Here is a 22,420-nt window from a genome sequence, read left to right on the forward strand (position 1 = left end):
ATCCATTGTATCGATGTGGATGGCACTCGGTAGCATCTCGCGTCTCCAAACTCGTTCACTACACACACTGATCGCTGATGTTTCTGCCGAGTCTTGGAGACTTGGAACGCCTACACTACTATTACGCCATTGGTCAAGGCAGAGATTGCATTTTGGCGGCAACATTTTCACAGTTTCCATGGACAGCCCATCTGGCCCTGCAGGCCGCGCATCATATCTCTGACATGGTCAGATGCCAGGGAAACAGGCTGGGGTGGGTTCTGTTTACATGATGGTGTTGCGGTTGCCCGAGGCGAATGGCCATTTCACTCTAGTGCCAGGACCAGTAGCTCCACTTTGCGGGAACTCCTCGCAGTCCGGTACACTTTGGTCTCACTTCGCACTCACATTGCACAACGCCAGATCTGCATCAACACTGACAACCAGAATGTAGTCAGGATCCTGTGTAACGGTAGCGGCAAGGTTGAGTTGCAGGAACAAGTTGTTGCTATATTTCGGTTTTCCACCACGATTAAGGCACGTCTGTTTGCGCAGTGGGTCCCGAGGGACCTCAATGTCACAGCGGATCACTTGTCGAGAAATATTGATGATAATGACTGGCAGTTGGAGCCATCTTTATTTCGCCATTTTAACGCCAAATGGGGCCCCTTGACGGTGGATCGCTTTGCACGCCACCTATCAGCGCAACCACCCCGCTTCAACTCCAAGTCGTGGTCACCAGGGTGCGAAGCTGTGGACTGTTTCACCCAAGCCTGGGAAGGTGAGGTCAACTGGTGTCTACCACCGCCGGCGCTGCTGGGTGACCTTTATGCGTTCCTCGCCAATGTACCATGCCACGCTGTAGTGGCATTCCCATTCTGGCCGTCGGCCCCGTGGTGGCCTGTGTGGATGCCGGAAAATGGCCCTTGTCATCTCGCTACGGACTCGGAAATCGTGTCTATGCCGTTTGGTGCTTTCCAGCATGTGTCCAAACCAACATGCCTGTTTGGTCCAGACCTGCCGCCTTTTCCAATTTGTCTTCATGCAGGTCTGCTCGATGACGTCATGCCGGGCGCATAACCCATGAACGTTGGCCATCTCAAACACTGACCCTGTCTGTCTGACACGTCCAGAGAATCAATTTTGCCATAGGATGGTATGTTGTGCCAGCTTAGTCTTCTAGTAGCATGCTGCACATTCTTGCTTCTACCTTATTTGGTCTGTCTCTCGTTTCCCGTTTCTTGTTCTTTGGTCTATTTTGTTCCCTATATTTTTTGTTTTTGTTTTGTTGTTAGTGTTCCCTGGCCTTGGAGGAGACATATTTATTGGACTTTTCTTGTCTTGGAAAGTAATGGTGTAGATTTACATGGGCTGGGCTTGATCCTATGCGCAAATGAGTGCTAGCAGAGTGCAGTCACTACAGTCTATGGAGGACATGCATTTGTGTGTGAGGCTCCCTGGGAGCAAAGGTGTGCAACACTTGGTGATCTGCATGCCTATGGGAGGCAGAGCGTGAGCTCCCTGGGAGCGTGTGTGTCATTCCCACCTGGTGGGCAGGTTGTGCATGTGTTTTCCCAAGGGGACAATGTGCGACGGGACACTGGGTTATCTGCATGCCAATGAGAGGCAGGCCTGGAGCTCCCTGGGAGCGGGTTGGTCACCCCAACTTAGTGGGTAGGTTGTGCATGTGTTTGCCCAAGGGGACAATGTGCTACGGAATGCTGTTGTCTGCGGGGTCGGGTTTGCTTGTGGCTCGGAAGCCTACGGAATGAGCTGCTATCATGCATGGGCCCGTTTACGGTGGCCATTAATGAGGACCCATGGTTGTTGTTGTTGACTGGGTTGCGTGTTTCTGCCTATTTTTGCTTCTCCGCGTGTCATTCTTGTCAGGCCCATCCGCGTTCTGGGTCGAGGTGGACGCTGTGACACAATCGTCCCTGAAACCTCTGGCGGACCTGCTAAGGACAGTGATTTGGAAGGATGTTGCTAGCTCCACTGCGTCTGCGTACCAGCGCGCTTTACACTGATGGGAAAAGTGGGCCGTACGGTGTCAAGTTCCGTCATTCCCGGCGGCACCCACCAGCGTGTGCTTATACATCGTGAAGTTATTGTAGTCACAGTGTACCATGGGGCCAATAAACCAATTTGTGGCGGCATTGCACTGAGTGCATTGTAAGGCGGATTGCCAGGATCCCACCCAACATAGCGTGGTGAGACAATTGCTCACTGCTGCAAGACGTATTTGTGCCCGACCAATCAATCGCCGCTCACCTTTGAGGTCGGTGGTGTTCAACAAGGTCGTCGCCACACTGGCTATCCCTACCGCCCCGTTGCAGGACTGGCAAACCGCAGCGTTGTTTGTCCTCGGCTTCACTGCTCTGCTTCGCTGGGACGATTTACAACGCCTCACGCCTCAGGATATCTCCATTTGCGGCACGCACATGTCCCTCCACCTGCGACAACGCAAGAACGACCAGTTGCGCCAGGGCGATGTGGTCATGGTGAGCCGACTGGAGCAGCAGGCTACTAAACCATGTCCTGTGTCGGTCAAAGAGGGTTTCTTGGAGAGAGCACGGCATGTACTCACTCAACCTCTCTTTGGCAAGGTCTCCGCAGCAACCCACCAGTCATGTCTGCGGGGAAAGATGACATACGCCCGGGCGCGCGAATTGATTCACACAGCTCTCGCCCGCGTAGGTGAAGACCCCACAGGGTATGGCACGCACAGTCTCCACTCTGGGGGAGCGACGGCAGCGGCCAATGCTGGCGTGCAAGAGCGCCTTCTTCAGCGGCAAGGGGGTTGGAAGTCATCCACATGTAAGAACATGTATGTGGAGGATTCCCTCAAGGACCTGCTGTCGGTGTCTCGCGCTACACTACACAAGTGACTATCGGGTCAGCTATCCTTTCCGTCGTGAGTGAACAAAGACCACACTACTACTGTGATCTGTATCTTTCTGTTGTGTGTGGGTGTGTCTGCGGTGTACGCAGAGGCCAGCTAGCTGGCAAAAAGTGTTATTTTTCGTTGGCTGAGCGTAGCGAATAAAACGAAAAATGTATTTTTTCCCAGCATTTTCACCATAGTTACGGCACCAGGATTGCGTCAGCTGGTTTTTTTGTCAGTGTTCTCAAACTTTTCTCTTCATCGTGGTCTCTCTCTTTTCGTTGTAGTTTACCACCCGCCCTCCCGTTTATTCTCACTTCGGGATAGGTCCTGCAGGCTACGTTTGGTTCGTTTATCTTATGGGGTTATTCTAACCGGTTTTTCCTCAGGGATGTGCCTCCGCCGGGGTCCTGAGGTTCCGCCAGCTTTGGGCTGGTAAATTATCCGGCGGCCCCATTCGCCACAGTGGTTCACTTCTTGCATCATGTTGGTCTGGTACATACGTGTACATGTATATGCGTGAGGTGGCATGCCCTTCTTCATGCTCATCTATACACTACGCTCTTCCATCTTCCACCGTGAGTGAACAAAAACCACACTACTACACACAACTATCATCGTGAGTGAACAAATACCACACTACTACTGTGATCTGTATCTTTCTGTTGTGTGTGGGTGTGTCTGCGGTGTACGCAGAGGCCAGCTAGCTGGCAAAAAAACGCTCTGTTTTCGTGGTGTTGAGCACCGTCAGCACACTGGGTACATCCTCCGGTGACTTATGTACGCAACATTATCGGATCCTACTACTACGTAGTACAGTCATGTGCATGACATCTTGTACACGTTTTAATTCCTTTTATTTTTTTATTTTTTTAGAATCGCATTATCGAAATAGACAGCATAATCTTAGTCGCTTCGTTGTAAGGGGGGATTCAAAGAAGCTTTTTTTGCTATGCGATTGGCGATGCGACGCGATTTGCGACGGAGACGTGCGATGCAAACTCACGAAATACCATTCATAGGCGAAGTCCCCGAAGCGATGATACCTTGCTGATTTGGCGCGAAGTTCAATGCAGGCAGGTACGCCACCATGGTATTCACGCGGTTTGGTACAACTTGTACAAGTTTTCGGGCAACTCTTGAATCTTTGTACAACTTTGCTGTAGAAAAGGTCAAAATCGTACGCCAAATCGTTTGTCGCATCGCAAAAGTTGAGCCGAGCTCAACTTCTGCGATGGCCCAGTTGCGGCAGTTAAATGGGCTGCGAGTTGGCTGCGATTTGGGGATTTCCCAGTTTCGCAACCGTCGCATCGTGTGTCACAACGCAAAATGCTTCTGTGAATCCTGCTTTATGATCAATTATACGGATAACCGATATAATCGTTTCAGCCCTAATATATACATGTACACACAAACATGCACATACACCCCCTCCCCCCTCCCCCTCCCCCTCCCCCAACACATACACATACATGTACACGCATACACACCGTGTACCATGTGTACTCCCGTCACAAAAGAAGCACGCAAACGATAGCAATGATAGTGGACAAGATCTGAATGAGACAGATCAAGACTAGTGCCAGATATCAGCCTACAGTCCATTCAGAAAAGAATGATATCCTAGCTTCTGGCCATAAATGGGTCAAATTTTAAGTTTCCGTCTTATTTATTTAGGCAGTCCCCCATGGAATTCTCTTCCAATTGTGCTTTTGAAGTCTAGTTTTCCAAAGAGTTAGCCATAACAAGAAAAGGATTTCGGCCAGGTTTTGCCCCCAAAGCACTGAATTGGGGAAAAACCATGAAAATGCAGGCCGTTCACTCCACTTGCATAACAGTACATTTCCGGTTCGAAACCCAGTTGCGGTACCTTTTTTGGACCCTTTTTCAAGTTTCGAATCTCTCGGCATTGCACAGTGTACCACAAAATCGCCAAATACGGGAGCTCTCCAGAGCCAGCGCTCAACTTTTTCCGAATGGACTGTAATCAATACAACCTGTGAAGTTATGAGAATCGACCAACAATGCACACGTGGTCTGCACAACACGAAGTACATCAGCATAGAACGACTAAGACAGTTGGTTTTCCTTGCTGTATGCACACACGCACTCACGCACGCACGCATGCACGCCCCCCCCCCCCCACACACACATACACCAGGAAATATATTTACATCACTTTAGTATGTAGGGAGGGCCATTGTATGGACCCAAGAGTGATTGGTGTGCCATGGTCTGCTCTACTGGCCGATGGTGGAATCCGTAAGGTTAAGGTTTGTTGCTCTGGCCTGGCGCGAGTGACTAGATGTTATTTGTTGCATATATTGCTCAAACCGTGTTCTGGAAAAAATGCTTAAGGGGTATCAACGATAGACATTGCTCAACTTACATCGTTCTTTGCAGAGATTGTGTCGGGTTGGAGATCTAGTAGATACTTGACGAGTTCCAGATGCCCTTTAAAGGCAGCGCCATGAACAGGAAGGTTACCGTTCTGTGTACAGGTAACACACATAACCAGACATTTCTATACGTTATCTATATTGTTAGGTTGAGTTGGGTAACTCCGCTCTTCTTCCTCGCTCACCGGAGGAATTTCTCTAGTCTCCTCGCGCAACTGGGGAGCACTCCAATGGAGAGAGAAAGATTTTTATAGGGCGGCTTGGTGTGAGAGGTGGACTGAGACTTGACGGCGCTAACGGCGAATATCAAGACCTTACGGCCACGGAGCTGCGGGACTCTGCGCTGGTCGTCTATCCGTGTGGAGGCAAAGCAAACGCGGGCAACATTCTGCTGAAGCGAGCGTGGAGCTGAAGCTGGATTGGTGACTGACGCACCTGCTTACTCCACAACACCGGCGCATAATGATGTGCATGTACAAGACTTCGTGAGTATTCAACTCAAATTCGTGTTCCGTCAGCGTCAGTATCAGCAAGTACAGTCATGTAGTACAATTTGTTCCCAAAATAACTTCGGGACAGTCTGTTCATGGTTTTCATTTGTATTGGACTCGTTCTCTACACTTGCGATAATTTAGCGGCAATTCTAACGTTGTAGCGTTGTTCTCTTGTAATTTAGTGGAACCTGTATTGAGTAACTGAGTTTTATGTTTCGTTACATTGTCGTCAGATCTCCTGTGTACCGGTTTTGTGGCACAATGATTATAGCCATTATATTTGGTCGTCTCCATTCTTGTGCAATCATGCGTACATGTATGTAGGTTGGTTCTCTTCATGTTATTGTGACCAATTTCATAGATGTTGGTTGCCTTGTTGCTTTCTCTCCCCTCTCCTCTCACCCAAGCCATTCTGCATAAGCGAAGCTGTGGACGCAGCATACTGCTGCTACACTTCAACGCGGGAATGCGTATAATAATAATAATAATATCTATCAGAAAAGTACTTATATTGGGTATAATGCACAATCCACTACGATGTGAGGCAGTCACATGCACAACATTGTGATAAGTCAATTGACAAACTGTTTACAAACTAGTGCTGGAAAACCCCAATACATGCTTTAGTGCTGGGTACGAGATTGATTAGTTTGCATTCTTTTTGAGCCAAAATAATATTGTAATATTCCTCTCGTGGGTTGAGGGGCATATGATGGGCGCAAGTATGCAATACTAAGAACTCTTTTGAATCATTTGTGGACATCTCTGCTCACCCAGAAACATTCCTGTTGATGGGTGTTGAATTGATGATGAGTGTGTCCATGAGGTCACATCAGAAATGATTGAGACCAATGTTTATTTGAACTGGTGTGGTGAGCCAATATAGTTATGATGAAGAAAGGAAAAGCTAGGTGTCAGGTCGCCGAATGCCTCAGTACTTCTTGTCAGTTTTGGGCCATTTTGTCGAACTCGCTGACTGTATAATATCTGGTTACGTTGGTGGATAGTTTGCCATAACTCGTAACATTTCGTCCTTTTCCTTTCTTAATCATAACCAATGTTTATGTGAACCAAATGCATAATGGAGGTGCTTTGTGCAGCTATCAGTGCCGGCCAGGAAAGTCACCAATATTCACAGGTACTTTTGGAGTATATCAACCCGGTGGGGTTGCTGTTTCGGCCTGATACTCCCCAGCAATTGACATATAGCTAGCACAGTAGTCTTCATTGGCAAGGAGAGTGCTGTAGGAGTAACTGACTACAGCAAGGAGAGTCAATGATGGAGATTGCTTAACTTACATAGCCATTCACAGAGATCGTTTCGGGTTGGAGATCTAGTAGATACTTGACGAGTTCCAGATGCCCATTTGCGGCAGCGCAATAAACAGGAAGACTACCGTCCTGTGTACAGGTAGCACACATGACCAGACATTCTAATGCGTTATCCATCAGAAAAGTATATATAGGGTATAATGCACAATCCACTACGAAGTGAGGCAGTCTCACGCACAACATTGTGATAAGTCAATTGACAAACTGTTTACAAACTAAAGCTGGAAAAACCCAATACATGCTTTAGTGCTGGGTGCGAGATTGATTAGTTTGCATTCTTTTTGAGCCAAAGTAATGTTGCAATATTCCTCTTGTGGGTTGAGGGGCATATGATGGGCGCAAGTATACAATACTAAGAACTCTTTCGAATCATTTATGGACATCTCTGCACACACCAAAACATTCCTGTTCACGGGTGTTGAATTGATGATGCGGCCCTTGACGCCCTCAAAGTTGTACAAGTGCTAGTGTGCACGTGTGCCACATGAACTGTGCATGTGCTGTACTCATACGCATGCATGCTTACACCAAAGTGTAAAAAACCGCGCCAAACAAAGAGAAGAGTAACATCAAGATTATAACCCCCCAAGAGTGTGCAACTCTGCATATGTGGTCTCCACCGGCGAAAACTCACATCACGTGTCTCAGATATCTTCGTACTACATGCAAACGAAGGATAGCGTGCGCGAAATCCGAATATCTGCCATGATCATGCTGGGGATTTGCATACGCGTAGTGAGTTTCTGTCAGAGAGTGCTTTTTTATTACTCCACTGCTCGCTAAAAACGGGCTGGAAACGTACCACTGAGACACTGCATAACGTGATGTGAGTTTTCGCCGTCGGCGTACCCCATAGAAAGGGTATCAAGAGTTGCACACTCTTGGGGGGTTATATACTCTTGGTAACATTCATTTCAGTTGAGGACAAGTAAAGAAGACGGAGATCGTTTCGAAACAGTTTATTTCATACACAGAGTAGAAGGGCTTCAATATTTCGTGTGGCCACCGTTTGCTTCGATTAGGGTTTCAACACGACGTGGCAGTGACTCCACGCATGGGGAAACCGTGTCAGGAGCCAACGAGTCCCACTTCAGGTGCAGTGCCTGCACAAGCTGGTCAGCATTCTCGCAGCGAGGTGGAATTATTCTCTTCTTGAGAAGAGCCCACAGATTCTCAATTGGATTCATGTCCGGGAGGTTGAAACAGGATGTTGGGTACTCCGCTATCGAGAAGATCCTGCTGTGCTTGAGCTGACGTGTGGGAGGTAGCATTGTCGAGCTGCAAGGACCACTCGTTTGCAAAGAATCCGATGCCACTCGGTACAATGTCGGCTGCCATTCCTTGGGCGAACGTTGCTGCACTCCATGTCGGAGCAAAGGGCAAATGCCGAACGGTTCCGAAAAGTGAAATGGCCCCGATAACGTGCACCTTTGCTGGATAGTGTGGCACCTCGACTATTGGCTTCTCGTCCCGCGGGTACCAGAACATAACACGTCCGTTACGATCCAACGCAAAGCATGCCTCGTCTGCAAAGACAACGCGGTCAAAGTCAAACTGGCGATGCTCAATTCCCCATACTAGCCGGCTGTTTTTTGCTGCTTCTTTCAAAACAAACTTACGCACCGGCCGCCCGAACCTGTCATTATTCCGTCTGAGGCTTCTGTGTACCGTGCCGGGGGGCTGCCATTTCCCCACCAGGTTGCTCCGTGTCCAGAACCTCAGAAATCGTCTCCTTGCTCGCGAAGCGATTGGCAGCGATGTGATCAGCAACAAACTCCATGCCCACAGGTGAGAGTCTCGGGATTGTTCCGCTGCCTGCCTGTCTTGCTACGCATCTTCCAATTTCAACTCGATTGCATGTGTCCTTTACCTGAACATGGACAATAGAATCGAAGATTGTTTTGTGATTTGTTCTCTATTTTATCACATTATTGATGATCTGTTTCACTTACCTGAGTCTTCTTGGAACCGGTTATGTCCATAATTTGTCTCGAAGTATGACCTGCTCTGTAGAGGGTCGCTATTTTTTCTCGTCTACTCAATTCATTTCCTCCAAATAACTCATTATTCTCCATTTTGGAATAGGGCTTGCGAAGAAAACTGTCGAGAATGGGATTGCGGAGCATGTTTGTGTGTCCTTTGTTTGCTGTTCTGTCTGCACTGTGGACTCTGTACGAGATTTTGGGAATGGCCATGTCTTTCTTCTCTATCTCTTCATGAGCTGTGCTCCGTGAAGTGAATAGAGACCTTTCGCATTTGCTGCAAATCGAATGTGAAACGAAAGTTTGATTCGGCTCGTAATCGTTTCGTTGAAAACAGATTCAGGTTTCGCAAGTCGTCATGCCAGAACTGCTCCCCTGCTAAATCGAATGCATGTATGTGATCTACAGGTTTCTGTGAGTATGTTTTGTTTCATCTGGCGATGTTTGCATGATGCATGTAGCACCCTATTTCAGTCCTTTTTTGCTGTTGTGCCCTCAACTCGCACTCAGGGAGGCCAAAGCAACTTGCTTGTGGTTCCACCTGCTAGCACTGCTTGTTCTGCTAAGCGCCTAACGCACGCTGGAGCCATTATGTGGAATAGATTGCCACCAGCAGCAAAATGTTCAAATAGGTATTTGGATTTTAAATCTCAAGCCTTGCAGTATATATTATCAGCGACATAGGTTTTCCAATGCTCACTGGATTGATATCTGTTCGTTGCAACCAACCTTCCGGTTTTTTTTCTTTCCTTTCTCTTTTTCTCTTGTATCTACTTTTCCACAATATCCTTTAACATGTTATTCACAGTGGGTCCAATGTTATTAGGCATTTTGCCTGTTTTGATTTCCACTATAAATAAAGTATACACAACATGCAAATGTGCATGGCAACTACGACTACGGCCGGTAGCTTGGCGTACGGGTGTTTACATGCACACGTGCATGGATCATGGAATCAAGGGAAAATGTGTACCTGGCAAAACATGTGTACGTGACGGATTCGGAGCGTGCCACGAATGAAGAGGCTTCCATTCGTGAAGAGGAGCTCTCCGCAGGGACTCTGATGAATCCTCGAACACAGGTGACGAATAAACATTCGTTTCGTACCCGTACGTGTGGTGCGAAAGGTCCCTAATGAAAGAAATTTTGAACTGTTTTTAGCATGCAACACGTGCACTCCGAAATTTTACACGAGGTGCGTACAGTTGAGTTCAAACACACAAATCGCCAGTGATGAAATGGGAGCTGGCTTCGCGGCGCCGGCTTTGCACTTCGGGCCGGATTTCACCGAGCGCAATTGTAGTACTGTACCTTGGCTGAGGCGTAGTACGCGCGCTGGAGTCCTTCCTTGCCATGAAAGGAACTGCTTCCTATTATAGAGATTTGGCGCCATGAGCCCTGCTTGTAGTAAACATCGCATTAGGCTGTGTTTACATGAGAAGTTTCAACCCGGGTCGAGTTCAGCCCGGGTTGAAAGTCTGTACGACAGACAAAAGAGGAGAGCGTTTACATGAAGACAGTTGACCCGGGTCAAATACTGATATGCCGCCAAAAGTCCACTTCTACAGTCCTGTATGGTCACGTGAATCCGTTCGCGCGAAATTTACATGTGCAGTGCTGTTCAAACCTGGCGCGAGATACGCACAGAAGTACGTTTGTACGATTTTCTTGACCCGGGTTGATTTCAACCCTCCCCTGGGCTTGGGGGGAGGGTTGAAATCAACCCGGGGCGAAATTTCAACCAGGGTCAAGCGCAATGCGTCATGTAAACGCGCCATTCATTTTATGCACATGGCGGGTTGAAATCTGACCCGGGTCGAACTCAACCCGGGTTGAAACGCTTCATGTAAACACAGCCTTAGTAGCACTGATACCTTTATGCAAATATGGGGTAGTCTCGCCTGCGCATAAGGGCGTACTCGTACTCGTGGTGCAGCCTGGGCTTTACCCAGTACGGCTTCCCGCCATTGTATGCCCGACACCCCATTGTTGCGTGCCTAGCCACGCGCGTGGCTTTTGCCTGCTGCTCGGTCAGTCCGTGCGCCAAGCCCTTGAGTAGCCTGTTTTTTTTATTTGCAACCGCAGGAAAAATCGAGGTGCAAAAAGATGACGACGACATTTTGTTGGGAATTTGCAACCTTATTTGGATCTGAACTGGCGTGTGCTGGAGGAATCCTTGTTCATAACTTGGTTTGCTGCTGAGGTATGTCCCTTTGTCACCTATGTCACTTCAGCTGAGGTTCGTTGCGCCCAACTGTAGACCATGAAGACCTGTGTTTGCACTATATATTTTTTCGTCGTAATCGTACCATCAACTTGCTTGTCGTGCCGGAGTGGATAGCATATAGCGGACACTCTCGGCTTATGCTCTAAGCCAAAGGTAGATATATTTGGGTTTGGATTCCCAAAGCACATCCCAATCAGGCTATGCAAAATGGAGCGGCCCACAATTTCGTGGAGGTATGTCGAATTGTGTGGAATTTTGCACTAAAGTAATTGTGCTTGAACAAGGACGTTTTGGCTGCTTATTTTCTTGGGCACCTCTACATTGCAAACTAGTCCCCTTGCTGTTTTGTCTTCGACATCTATACGGAATTTCTCTGTAAGTCGTGTGATTGGGGCCAAGATTTTATCAACTCTGTATTATTGCCACCTGCCGCTTTTGACATAGTACGAAGAGACCGCCCATCTCATGTCGCTCTGCGTGGCGGTGGTGTTGCTTTCTTACTCCGACCAGGACTCGCCTACGTCAGACGAGCAGACCTTGAGCCTGCCAACACCAACCTTGAAATCCTATGCATTCAACTTAAAAATGGCCACAAAGATGTCTATATTTTCTGCTGTTATCGGCCAACAAGGCAGGATCATTCAACCTTCCTCTCTGGCTTGCGTGAGTCCATCTCTTCCATTACGGACACTACTGCTTCCATTATAATCCTCGGTGACTTTAATGCCCGGCACAATGAATGGTATAGGCAGGATCCGAACACTGCTGCTGGAAGATGCCTTGTCGAACTGCTGGATGATACTGGATTTACACAACTTGTACGCGACCAACCAACACGTTTCTCCGCCGCAGGTCAGAGCTCTTCTCTCCTGGACCTTGTTCTCTGTAACCAACCATTCCTCATCCACAACCTCACCACACTTCCCCTGCCTCTGATCACTGTCCTGTGGTATTTGATTTCGCAATACAGACTCGTTCCCAGCAACCAGTGCACTCTGATTTGCTCGTTAACAACTATGCAGCCACAGACTGGCCCGCACTTAATAACCACCTTTGGAGCCTCCCTCTTCTCGCTGCTGTACAAGAAGCCGGTAGTACAGATGAAGCATGGGTCTCCTGGCGAACACTAGTTGACACAGCCATATCATCTTTTGTTCCGAAGGTTAGAAAGCGAACAAATCGAGATGGAAAGCCTTGGTTCAACTCTGTGCACCATCAAAATCAAATTTTAATCAAAATCCAGCAGTATTCCTGGCTGCTGATCTAGTTTGCTAAAGTTCTGGCTGAAGGTAGTCTGTGGAACATTTTCTTTTGTATGTACCATGGTAGGACGTTCATTACATAATTATAGATGGAGTACATAGTCGGAGTACATAGTCAAAGAAACTTTTTATGTAGTTTAGCACAACTGCACAGAAGTGCAGGGCCTGAAAGAAAAGCAAGCGCTGGAGACGCAGGGTCCGCAGCATGTGCGAATCCATTGTGAGAGCATGTGTCTTCGAATTCAGCATCACACACATATACACACTCACACACACACACGCGCATGCGCGCGCACACACACACACACACACACACACAGGTACAAACACGTATCACACACACACACACACACACACACACACACACACACACACACACACACACACACCATTGGACCATTGGACGCCCATCGCCGGAGGCGATGATAAAGATGCTACAGCAGAAGCCATAGAAGCACACACACACACACAGACACGCGCGCGTCATCTGGCGTGGGTTGCGAGTTGGGTGTTGCATACTGAACATTCTGTACTTGCAGCCTTATCTTGATCATGTGTGATAGTTGTGTCACATGTTTTTGCAGTATTTTCTGTATTCTCTGTGCTTTCTGTAGATGGTCTTGCGCGCTCGTCATCAACAGCACTAGGTCCAGTGGGCCAATCAGGCTGAATGGCATCATCCAGCTGTGACTGGGGTGTAGGTAAGTGTCTCTGCGTGCTCTGGTGGTCGACTTGTGGCTTCTGGCCTTCAATCATTGTTCTTGCACGGGACCTCAGCCTGCCTCGCATCCCCTGTGGTTCACTCGTGTTGGCAGGCTGTGATGCACAGCGGAATCCTTGATGTGGCACTCGGTCTATGTTGTCGCACGCGACGATATTGCCACTGATGGGCTTTGGTGTGATGCTCTGTTCCACTGTTGCAATGGAGAACTTTGCGTGAGGTATCTCACTGTTCATTCCGAGCTCTGATTTCTTATCAATGATGGTCTTTTGATATCGCTTGTAGGAGTCGCCACCTGCTGTTGCGCCGACTCGTGCTAGTACTCGCATGAGCTCGCTGGAATTGCTATGTGCATCCACAAAGTCCGAAAGAACAAGCTGGAAAGGGTAAGTGCATGCTGGTGTGCTTGCATGCATCATGCATGATAGAACAAACAAGCACCGGATCCTCTTTGCACGGTGGTTGGATGCTTGACTTCCTTCTGACTCCGATTGGCCGTACATCATCAGCCAAATGTTTCCCCACAACTCACTGTCCACACTATCCACCACTGCGTCCAGCTTCATTTCCGACAGTGAAGTTAGGTCGTTATGCTCTTTGTGCTTGAATTCTTGTGCTTGACTTTTGATTTATGAGTGCATTGCAGCCGACAGCTCTGATACGAAGGATGATGGGCCACTGGGTTGGCTTGTGTGCTGTGTGTGCTGGGTTTCATTTTGTGCTCTGTGTTTCAGGGTCTGGGATCGTGCAACGGCGAGGGAATTGTATAAGCACAGAACTGTGTCACACCCTGTACGATACAGGAGCGTACCTCGTTTCTTACTGGTACCATATGACCCGTGACTGAGATGAGCGCCAAGCTTCGAAATAAGGCTGGACAGTAGCCACCGGTTGTTGCAGTCGATGGATGGTGAAGAAATCAGCAGCTGTTGCCAGAAGAAGAGAACGGTTCTCGAGGAATGCAAGACAGACGAATCTTGCTGTTGCCAGCAATGCGGACCCCTCGTGTGAGGTGCATTGGTGCATTTCGTCTGTTATACTCTGCACCAGGCTCTCCAGCTTGAAGTCAGTAGTCTGACTGTCCACCATATCCAGTTGGCCTTTATAACAGGCTAGGTAAAAAGCACTATCCGCGGTGACCGTAAGACCAAGCTCAGTGTGCAGCTGACGCTGAACTGCTCCGACGTTCGGACATTTACGCTTAACTTCCCTTATTTGTGCGCCACACATGGTGCATGTGGGCCTGTTGCTGTCATGTAGCTGCATGTTATGCCGGTTGCAGAGACCCGCTGGCTGATCGTTTGCGTTTACTTTCACATTAAGCTTCTCGGCCAGCTCTACTGCTTGTGATGAAACTGTGACATGCCGTGGCAAATCACAACCATCTACTGAGCAGTCTGGTATTGTTGCGGGTGCTGGTGCTGGTGCTGCTGGTACTGCTGCTGCAACATGCTGTGCAGGCATGCACGTTGTCAGTGACAGGCATTGGCTCCGCTGAATGACTTATGAGCCTTTTCATGCATTTCTTGCAGATACATGCATTTCGTGGTATTGTAGGGTGATGTGCATATTCCCAGCATTGCGTGGTATCGGGGTGGGCATATCTGCCATCAAGGAGAACATCTTGGCAGGCTACACATGGTCCGCATTGCCTGTCAGGATGCAGTTTCGAGCCCTGGCTTTGGCGGCCCATTTGGACTTGGTCACAGTGCGGACACTCGTGGTTTTTTACTGGCCTATAGCAACACCATCTGTCCGCCCATTCGCGTAGTTTTATCAGAGATAGAGCCTTGCAAAATAAGACGGCCCACAATCTCCTGCGACGTATTTACGAAATGGGAAATTGAGAAGAGAAACAAAAAGGCACCGCAACGACTTGGGATGTCGAATATCGAGGTGCACTTTCGAAAAATGTGCTCATCGCTCACCCTTATAACACCATAACGGCGCAAAAGCAATCGATATAGGAGGATAAGATTGTATTCTCGAGGTAACCAATAGTCGAAAATTGAGAATAATTCGGTATGTCACTAAATTCGTCTTCAAATTTCCCGCGGTTACAAATAAAAGTGCAACTTTTAGACGACTTTTTGGAACTTGGCGCACGGACTGCGGTTGTCAGCGATAACTACGGTTTGCGGTACGCTGCAAACCTACATTTCTGCGCATGGAGCGCGAGGATGTCGTCTTCTTCCGCTCCGCAGTACATAGTCATTAGGCTCTTCCTTCGATGCATCGACGACGATCCGTTTTAGGCGACTCAGCGCAACATGGGATACAAACTCAAACAAATAAACTTACTTGCAAGAAAATGTTGCATCCAGAACAGATCCAGTCTACTGAGCGCGAGGAGCACAAGAACAGCAACTCGCCACTCGTATTTTTTTGCCGCGGAATTCAAATTGCAATTTTCTCGACTTTTTCCACAAAAGATGTGGTCATGTTTTAGTGCGTTCTGGTTCAAATAACAAAGAAGCATACATAGTGTGCTGAAATAGGCTCGTCTATTTGGGTAGAATAGTAGAATATTCGTTTTGTTGTACGTTGCTTATTCATTAGAATATTCCTTCGTGATTTTGCTATTCGTTGCAACACTGCTCTTAACCGTCCACCTCTCCACACTGCACTCTTGGCCCACAGTCACAACACCACTCCATAGTGAGGAAGTTCGTTCTTGAGTAGATGTTGCATATCCTCCAGACAGCTGTTTTCCTCAATAAGAGTACCCCAGCAGAGGTAGATAACGAAGAGGACAGTGTGGAGAGGTGGACGGTTAAGATTATTTTCAAATGGCCGAGTTTGTCGCTACTTCGGAGTCACACAGCACGCCGATAAGTCAATTGACACACAATTCGGCAGTACTTTCGATGACGTAGTCCGGATTTCATCCCATCGCAGCCTTCATTGGCGACACGCGGGTAGAGGCATGGGGTCGCTGTCGGTATAGTCACAGCAGGACATCCAGGTCGTCTCTCCAAGTGCTCGACTTGTCATCCAACTTCCGAATCAGGCCAAGCAATGTCCTGTTGAAGGGTTCAGCAGTTCCTTGGGACTGTGGGTGTCTGACGGCTCCTGTCTTCACTCGGACACCGAAGTACTTGAAGACAGACTCAACGAGTGCGTTCCGAAACTCAGAACCATTATCCATGCGGACAACCTTTGGCGGGCCCCAGAGATTACACAGCGCCGTGGACGCCTTGGCAACAGCGGAAGCATCATGTCGAGCCAACGGGATAACTTCGGCCCACTTAGTGAACGAATCGACTGCTGCTAGCACACAATGGTAGCGGCCACTTTCGCTCTGCACCAAGTTTTAAAGTATGTCTATGACCACCTCTGACCACGGGCTCCCTGAGATGCTTGCTTGCGTAGGCGGCATAGACTTCTCGCGGCGTCTGTTAGCTGCTTTGCACTGTACACACTACTGAACCTGCCACTGGCACTGGGCAGCCATATACGGAAAGTAGCAGCGGCTACCAACAACATCATACATGGTATTCCGCAAACCATGACCTGTTCTCGTATGTGAAGCAGACAATATATCAGCGACTAGCTTCGATGCCACGACAGGAAGTTCCACGAGGCCATCGATAGGCAACTACTTCACACTAGGGCACAGCAGGCCATTCACGATCACAAGCTGTGAACCGACCTTCGTGAACAACTCATGAAGTGGGCGGCCTCCTTCAATCTGCGAGATCACCTCAGTGATCAGTGCATCGGTGTGCTGAGCGGCCGCAATGTCGTGTTGCTGAACTGGACCACCAGCAGGTCCACGGACGAGGCTTGCTGCAATGCTGCTCTCCTTCAACTGCGCTTTGCCGTGAGCAGTCCAGGTAGCGGGGACACGCGTTAGGATGTCAGCTCGATTCTGGGCAGACGGGACCAATACGACTGTCACAGAGAGGCCAGCTACAATGACAATGTCCGACACTATCTGCAGACGTCACTGCAACACCACTTCGTGAAGGCCCTTGGTACGAACACGGTATGAGTTCGTCACCACATCGTTCAGCCAGCTAGTGGCCGACTTTGAATCTATCATGAGCCGCACTTTTGTAGCACCACAACGAACGGCGAGCTTGAGTCCTTTGATCGTTGCTTCCAGCTCGCTCACATTGATATGTCGTGTCTCCAGCTGGTGGAAGCCATGATCGGTCTTCAATGACGTGTCCGTCCACTTCAACCACCACGTCCGTCCACTTCAAAAAGGCTAACACAGTAGTCTATCACCATCAGTACATCAGCATAGAACGGCTAAGACGGTAGCCTATCCTTGAGGTAACTGCAGGCGGGGCGAAGCCAACTACAAACTGGCAGATGACCTGTTAGCCTACCGCACCATTTGAATATGGCACGCTTCGTGAAGACCTCCGGTACACGGAGGTCGCTGCCGTCTCGGCGTCGCCAGGTGACCTCGCTTCCGGCATCGCACAGCTGCAGGCCCAATCCTCTCGACTCTTCCAGCGGCTCGGCGGGCTTCGTGGGCAGGCTGTACTCAAGCATCGTCTTGGCACCGGCGTGAGCGCAATTTGACGGGGTCAGCATATCATCGATGTAGCTGTCAACTTTTCGGGTAACCGCGCGTTGCATAACGGGTGATGATGCCCATGTACTTCGGTGCAATACTGAGCCCAAAGCCCATTCGTGTCATCACGTATGGCTTTCCGTTCCAAAGGACAGTCTGGTACTTCAGAAACTACTTAGCGACGTGGACTTGGAGATACGCTTTCTTGATGTCCAAGAGCTTGAAATCTCCCGGGCAACCAGCCTTTCTCCACTTACGCAGAGACTCCTCACAGGCGGGTGAATCACCACCAGTGTAACAGTTTTCCCCTGTTCTCTATAACTTTACACTCCCTCGCACCTCATGCGTCTTACGCCTGTCTATTAGCACCTTCATTGGCGCCATTGCCACATGTATACTATCACATTTTGCATATAACTGGTCGAGGCACGCTCAACCAGGCCTCTTACTTTTCAAGTTTGATTAAACCTGTTACACTGGTAGCAGAGGATGGTTACTACTCTGCTTTTGGCAGGTGTTCTGGTCGCTCTGCTTACGCTCCTCGTACTCGTCGTTCGGCTGATAAACGATATCAAGACCGCTCAGCGCGTTAGCCAAGGAAACCGAACGATACATCCGAACTCGGAACCGTGGGAGCCATCACCCCGCCTTACGAAAGAGCCGCCTGTGTTTGGAGGAGATTCCGCTACATTCAAAGAATGGACGTTTGCAATGGACATGGCCCTACGGTCGTTGGCACTCCCAAATGCGGCACAGAGGGTCGACTACGCGGCAGGATTTTTGACTGGAAACGCTCGTCTTTGGTTGATAGCGGCATTAGAAGCTAACCAAGTGTTTTCCGACTGGCCTGCTCTGAAAGCGGCACTTGGCGATGTGTACGGACCACGGCACAACGAGGAAACATCGCGTATGGGACTAATTTCCGCAGCGCAGCGCGGGTCGCTGGACGCATACATTGCTGCTTTCACTCGCCTCAGCCTGCAAGTGCCGGAAATCGACCACCACACCAGAGCGCTGCTGTTCGTCAGGGGTCTAGTGCCGCACATCCAGCGACAGGTCATGCGTGAGCATCCACGTACCCTGGAGCAAGCTGTCATGGCAGCAAACACCGTGGAGCAGTCGTCAGGGCCACCGGCGTCGGGGCCACCAGCCAGTAGAGAGTCGCGTTCCGTGCCCAGCTTCCGTGGTCAGGGCCTCCGCAAGCTGACGGACCAAGAGCGTGTCCAACTGCGAGCAATGGGACACTGCTTTGCTTGCAGGAAGCCAGGCCACCTCGCTAAAGACTGTACTGAGGGTGGACAGCGCTACCCAAACGCTGGTCGCCAGTAAGAAAGGGGGTGCGCTTACTGGCGACGACCCAAGCGCCCACGCCGGTACCAGTCGCTAACCGGTTCGGAGCTCTGGAGGTTGAAGACGTTGCTCTCCAGGAACCTACGGAGCCGGAGACACCCATAGCTGTAGGAAATTGTCCCGTTGCAGAAAGGTGTCATGTCAGCAACGTCAGCGTCGGCAATGAACCTGAACACGACCTACTGCGCATACAGGGAAAGATCGGCGGTCGCCGTGCAGTGATGCTGATAGATTCCGGTTCGACGCATGACTTCATTGCAGACAGTTTTGTTCGAAAGCATCATCTTGACACGGATGCAAGCTCAGCAGTGCTGAGCGTAACATTGGCGGACGGCTCGACCAGCGAGGTCCCGCAGATTTCCACACGCACGCTAAGGGTGACAGTCGGGGGCTTCAGTGAGGAACAGCACTTTACTGTGTATCCCCTGACTCGCTACGACGCTATTCTTGGCAAGCCGTGGCTTACAAGGAACAACCCCAGCATCAACTTCCGTACGAACGAAGTTCAGTTGGACGGTGAGCCCTTTGTTGCCAAATTGCCTTCAGCTAACCCGCCGACAGCCGACCGGCCATCTGTGGAAAGCATGTTTATCAGTGGTCGACAAGCTCGTCATGCCCTGAGGAGTGGAGCCGAGGGGTTTCTTGCATGGGTCACTGCTGCCAACGAGGAGAATCGTTCCGGGCCACAACTCCAGGAATCAGAGCAACAAGACATCAAGAACCTGCTCAAGAGGTACCAGGATTTATTTCCAGACGAGCTGCCGAATGAGCTTCCACCGAAGAGACCAGTCGACCATGAAATCCAGATAGAAGATGGAGCCAGACCACCGTCTCGACCCGCCTACCGCCTGCCGAAACCAGAGATGGACGAGCTCCAGTCACAGCTATCAGAATTACTTGAGAAGGGATTCATTGAGCCAAGTAAGTCGCCATACGGTGCACCTGTGTTTTTTTGTGAAAAAGTCGGATGGTACTCTGAGAATGGTGTGCGATTGGCGAGAATTGAATAGAATTACGATCAAAAACAAAGCTTGTCTTCCTAATATTGATGACTTATTCGACACGATCCAGGGCAGTGCATATTTCTCCAAGTTGGACTTGCGGTCAGGCTACAATCAAATCAGAATTCAAGACTCGGATGTTTCTAAGACGGCCATTAATACGCCGTTCGGCCACTTCCAATTTAGAGTCATGGGATTCGGGCTGACTAATGCCCCGGCCACCTTTCAGTCTCTCATGAACTCTATTCTGGAACCGCATCTCCGAAAATTCGTTGTAGTATTCTTGGATGACATTCTAGTTTTCAGCAAGACCTGGGAAGATCATCAGCATCATCTTCAAACAGTTCTAGAAACACTTAGAAATAGTGAGCTGTATTGCAAACAGTCTAAATGCGAATTCGGCGTGAGAGAAGTTCTCTTCTTGGGGCATAAAATCAACGGCACATCAATTTCCCCTGATCCCAAGAAGATAAGTGCTGTGGAAACATGGCCAACTCCGTCGTCAGTAACTGATGTGAGGAAGTTTCTTGGCTTTGCAAACTATTTCCGAAGGTTCATAGATCGACACTCGACCATCTCTCGTCCATTAGAAGAAATCACCGGAAAAAATTCACGCTTTGAATGGAGCGCTGCTAGACAGAAGGCATTCGAGTCTCTAAAATCAGCATTACTCGAGGCGCCAGTGTTGCAACTGGCCGATGTTGAGAAAAGCTTCATGGTAGAAACTGACGCAAGTGACTTTGCCGTGGCGGGTGTGCTCCTGCAGCAGGGAGAAGATATGGATTTGCATCCCGTAGCCTATTGTAGTCGGAAACTGTCAGCTGCAGAACGCAACTATACTGCGGCCGAGAGGGAAACGTTGGCTGTGGTATTTGCATTAAAGTGCTGGAGAATCTATCTATTCCGCCACTTTGACCTGATGACTGATAATATGGGTGTTGTCTATTTACGAACCAAACCGACTCTCACCAAGCGTGAGGCAAGATGGGTAGAGTTTTTAGCTGACTATGACTTTACGGTCTTTCACAAACCAGGAAAGAAAAACATTGCCGACCCGCTTTCACGCCGTCCAGATCTGTTCAGTGATTCTGAAATAGGCGGGTCATCCTATCCTCCTAACATTCAGTTGAATGCCATAGAGCATACCCTAGAGATTAATCCAGACTTAGCGCAGTTAATTGTCAGCGGTTACAAGTGCGACAAGGATCTTGCTCCCATTATCAGGAGACTGAAAAATTCAAGCCATGACAATCTGCACGACCGTTACCTTCTAAATGAAACACCCGGTTATCTTTATCTCAGATCTTCACCACAGAACAGGTTATGCATTCCAAAGAGTAGCAAACTCCGACTCGCCCTGCTTCAAGAATACCATGACTGTGTGACTGCGGGGCATCCCGGTCGAGATCGCACCTATTTCAGACTCTCTAGATATTTCTATTGGCCCAGAATGGGACTGGATGTAAAGGCGTTTGTCAAGTCATGTGACGTCTGCCAACGAGTTAAAGGCGGCCAGCTAAAAACTGGTCTCTTGCAGAATTTACCAGTGCCCAGTCAGCCGTGGGCGGATATCTCGATGGATTTTATCATGGGTTTGCCTAGGACCGATACAGGTCATGATGCTATATATGTATTTGTAGACCGCTTGACAAAGTGTGTACATTTAGCACCTACTTCCTCTACTATTGACGCTAAAGGAAGTGCTGATCTGTATATTCAACATGTATTTCGACTTCATGGTTTGAGTTCTAGTATTGTATGTGATCGTGATCCAAGATTTACGGCAGCATTTTTTCAGGAATTGTTTGATCGCTTAGGAACGAAACTAGCATTTAGTACTGCCAATCACCCTCAGACAGATGGCCTAACTGAACGAGTAAACAGAATAGTAGAGGATGTGCTGAGGGCTTTTGTAAATCATAAACAAGATAACTGGGATATGCTCCTACCTCTCTGTGAGTTTTCTATCAACAGCGCTACTCAATCATCTACAGGAAACACACCGTTCTTCTTAAATTACGGTCTAAATCCCAGAGCGCCACCCGACTTCCTCAACCCTATTCAGGGAGGCAGAGATTCAGCTGATTGGTTGCAAGCAAGACAAGACGCGGTCAAGATCTCACAAGATGCGCTAGTGGCCGCTCAAGCTCGTCAGGCCTTCTATGCAGATCGGACAAGGGTCGAGGGAAAGCTGAAGGTGGGAGATTTGGTAATGGTCTACCGGGATTTCCTCCTGACTCCTGAAGCTCGGGACCGACCAT

At 49.0% G+C, this 22,420-nt stretch overlaps 1 protein-coding gene and 1 long non-coding RNA gene across 2 annotated transcripts in view; one reads left to right on the forward strand and one right to left on the reverse strand.

Annotated features, from left to right (window-relative positions):
• LOC135826685 (ankyrin repeat, PH and SEC7 domain containing protein secG-like) overlaps nucleotides 1-22,420 on the reverse strand; it is a 121,270-nt gene that overhangs the window by 80,411 nt on the left and 18,439 nt on the right. Inside the window, exon 5 of the mRNA XM_065339286.1 lies at nucleotides 5,253-5,354. Coding sequence (XP_065195358.1) covers nucleotides 5,253-5,354 — 102 coding nt within the window. The remainder of the gene's footprint in view (nucleotides 1-5,252; nucleotides 5,355-22,420) is intronic.
• On the forward strand, nucleotides 11,259-14,272 carry LOC135826494 (uncharacterized). Its single transcript, XR_010555308.1, has 4 exons — nucleotides 11,259-11,530; nucleotides 13,174-13,260; nucleotides 13,566-13,666; nucleotides 14,015-14,272. It is a non-coding gene; the product is annotated as an uncharacterized LOC135826494 (long non-coding RNA).

This window comes from Sycon ciliatum, chromosome 10, assembly GCF_964019385.1.
Source record: "Sycon ciliatum chromosome 10, ocSycCili1.1, whole genome shotgun sequence".
NCBI lineage: Eukaryota > Metazoa > Porifera > Calcarea > Leucosolenida > Sycettidae > Sycon > Sycon ciliatum.